General features: G+C 42.7%; 1 protein-coding gene across 1 annotated transcript; it reads left to right on the plus strand.

Moving 5' to 3' along the window:
* Positions 1–196: 196 nt before the first annotated feature.
* LOC106011028 lies at positions 197–2,689 on the plus strand (the record flags this gene model as incomplete). Its single annotated transcript, XM_013079172.2, is given in 1 exon segment — positions 197–2,689. A coding segment is annotated over 1 exon segment (813 nt), but the record flags the coding sequence as incomplete, so codon positions are not given.
* Positions 2,690–3,094: the final 405 nt, after the last annotated feature.

The following is a 3,094-nucleotide window of genomic DNA, read 5'->3' on the forward strand; positions in this document are numbered from 1 at the left end:
GGGGGGGGGAGGGAGAGAGAATGGGACGGGCTAATGTGGGGTAAGAAAAACGACATGATGCAATCTTTAAAATTGTGAAGTAAAAAAAAAACTTGAGTGGGTGAGAAAATGTACATCTTCTCTAATCGACATCTGCTAATTTAGTTCAACACAACATGTAGGCTACTTATTGACCCTCACTGTTGGACTCTTCCTCAGGACCTTTAAGTCGTACCAGTGTCTACAGTTATTGCTCGGCGCATGCGTCGTGCTTCTTTCTGCAACGATAATCCCAGCGTCCAGCGTTTACCCGGTAACTGTACAGCTTAACGATGGAAGTTCATGTGGCCTCGAAGTGAACTTGTTTCTGTACTCTGACCTGTTGGTCACTATGCGTCCTGGAAAAATCCCTAACGGTAATTACTCCTGCTCCTTGACAGTCAAAGGCGTTTACTTCATATATCCCCAAGTGGTCAAAATGAGGGCGCGTTTCAGAAGCTACAGCATGAACTCTTCATACCGGAATCAGTGCGAGCATGGTAATAACATACAATCAATTGAGATTATTTCGCCAAACGGCACTGGGTTACCACCATTTTGTGGCAAAATCAAACCCTCTGGGTTCTTTGATTTAGAGCAGTACGCAGAGATTCGTGTTTCGAGTACTCGTAGATATGGTCATGACTCTTCTATAGACGCGCCTCAGTTCGACATTTTGATAACGCCAATTGTGATCCGAAGCAAGCTTAAGTCGGAGACGTGCCCGACAAAGGATTATATCGACTGTAAACTTGACGACGCCTGTTTACCCAGAAGTCTCGTTTGTAACGGGGTTGACGACTGTGGCAATGGCGTCGACGAGACCGGATGTAGTAGCCCTCACCATGACGACTATAGCAGCATCAGTATTGGGGAAGAAGTTGGCATTGCTGCTGTCTGTTTTGTAATGTTTGTGATCATTGTGGTTGTTGTCCTGATTTTTTACAGGCGCTATAAACGCCGCATTTCGTACCAAACGATTAATAATTAACAATCAATTTTTAGATTGATCTGAGGATTCCTCCATAGTAATATACTGACGAGCAAAAGAAAGTGAGCACCCTACGTTCTGTGCATTATTTCCGTTCTTTACCGTAGTAATGCCGTATTGCCAATGAATTTTGAAAGGTTTGCCATTTTTCAATAAATGCAGACAAAAAACCTAAGAAAAACGATCAAAAGCACACCTTTTATTATAAATTAAGAACACCGATTCAAATGTGCAAAATCCCAGAATTAGTAACGGGTGTAACTCCCACCAGCATTGATGACTACAGTACATCTCCGCTTCATGGATTGCACATGTCGTTGGATAAATTGCTGGGGAATATTATTCCAAGCATCAATTATTAATGATTGCTGCAGTTGTGGGATTGTCGTTGGGGGTGGTCGAAGGGTGCGAATTTCCTTGTCCATCGTGTCCCAGAGGTGCTCAATCACGTTTAAATATGGGGATAATACTGGCAACGGTGTTATAACATATACGTCATTTTTGTTGTAAGAATCTCTGGGTAACAAAGGCACGGTGTGCTGCTGCATTGTCCTGCTGGATCACAAGATTGTTCCTGTGGCGAGCCAGAAACGGCAGAAGGTGTGGATAGAGAACGTTATTGGTGTATCTCTGGGCAGTCAGATTACCGTCGATAATGACTAAATCGAATTTATCAGTACTGGTGATGGATTCCCGTACCATAATGCTACGTTTGTCAGCAACAGCACTGACCCACTGAGATAAGTAACGTTCATGACGTCTCCGGTAGACTTTCAGCCTTCCATCGTGGCGATCCAAAAGAAATCTGGACTTGTCAGAAAATATAACTCTGTTCCACTGGTGGTTTAGCCATCGCCGATGCAGACGTACCCAGTTGAGTCAGGCATGACGGTGTCTTTGGAGGAGTCGAGTGCGTCGAGGTGGGTGTCGGGCAACGATTCCGTGGGCTTTCAAGTGTCGACGAACGGTGAAGCGGCTGATTGGTCTATACACAGGCCGATCTCTGGCAGTTTTAGAAGCTGTTTGAAACCGATCCCGCAAGTGTGGAACTCTGATTCGATTGTCTTCAACAAAAGTAGTGACACGAGGACGACCAGACCTTGGAGTGTCACTAATCGAACCACTTGCTTTGAAGTGTATCCTCAGCTTTTGGATAGTATCTCTCTTCACATTGAAAGCTCTAGCGACAGAAGAAACCGTCGCATTAGCTCTCAGCATGCCAATAGCTTCTTGACGTTGCGCATCACTGAGACGAGGCATCGTATTAAAAAAAAAATTGAAAAGTACAAACCCAAAACTTTTGACGGCCTTTAACTCCTTTACTGCTAAGATGTTTCCATCTATGTTTATACTGACAAAATGAAATGTCCTTTCAAGGAAACTGTTCAAAGCCATCAAATCTTTCCCCTTTTCATGAGTAAGAAACTACAAACGGTGGCTCTACGTCCTAAAAAGTATTGTACAAATCAGCAGAGAAACATGCCCGTGAACAAGTTTTAGAGCACACACAAGAACATACAAGTACGTCGACACAGCAGTGAAGAGGTTAAGCTGACACACGTTGAAGTGTGTAACGGAAAAAGAATAAAAAGTAAAGACATTTTGTAAACTTTCAAGAAAAAACGATAACACACGTTTTTGTCCAAACGTGTTTGTAAACAATTTTTATAACAAAAAAAACAAAACAAATGTTGTTCTGACCGACTTTCTAAAGTGACTCAAGCTCAGCATGCCAATCGCCATGTCAAAATTCGACAAATACTCATACAGCACCGATTTGAAAACTGCCCACTTTCTTTTGCTCGCCAGTTCAATTATATTGTATCCCCTTAATGTGGGGACATTGTCGCAGTCAAATTAACCCACTGACCTTGACAGAAAATGGCCTTAGGAATTTGAATATGAGAATTGGCGTTCAGCAAATCACTAATGAGCACTGTGCACAACATTCAAAACTGTTTCATTCCCCCTTTAATACCCTGTTCACCACTTTTGAATCGCTATCATAAACAGTCACAAGTATTGATTATGTAAGCTAACAATTAAACTGGTAGAGTCTACCTCATAAAAGTGAGTGTGGGGGGG

Source organism: Aplysia californica, unplaced genomic scaffold (genome assembly GCF_000002075.1).
Source record: "Aplysia californica isolate F4 #8 unplaced genomic scaffold, AplCal3.0 scaffold00042, whole genome shotgun sequence".
In the NCBI taxonomy this organism is placed as follows: domain Eukaryota; kingdom Metazoa; phylum Mollusca; class Gastropoda; order Aplysiida; family Aplysiidae; genus Aplysia; species Aplysia californica.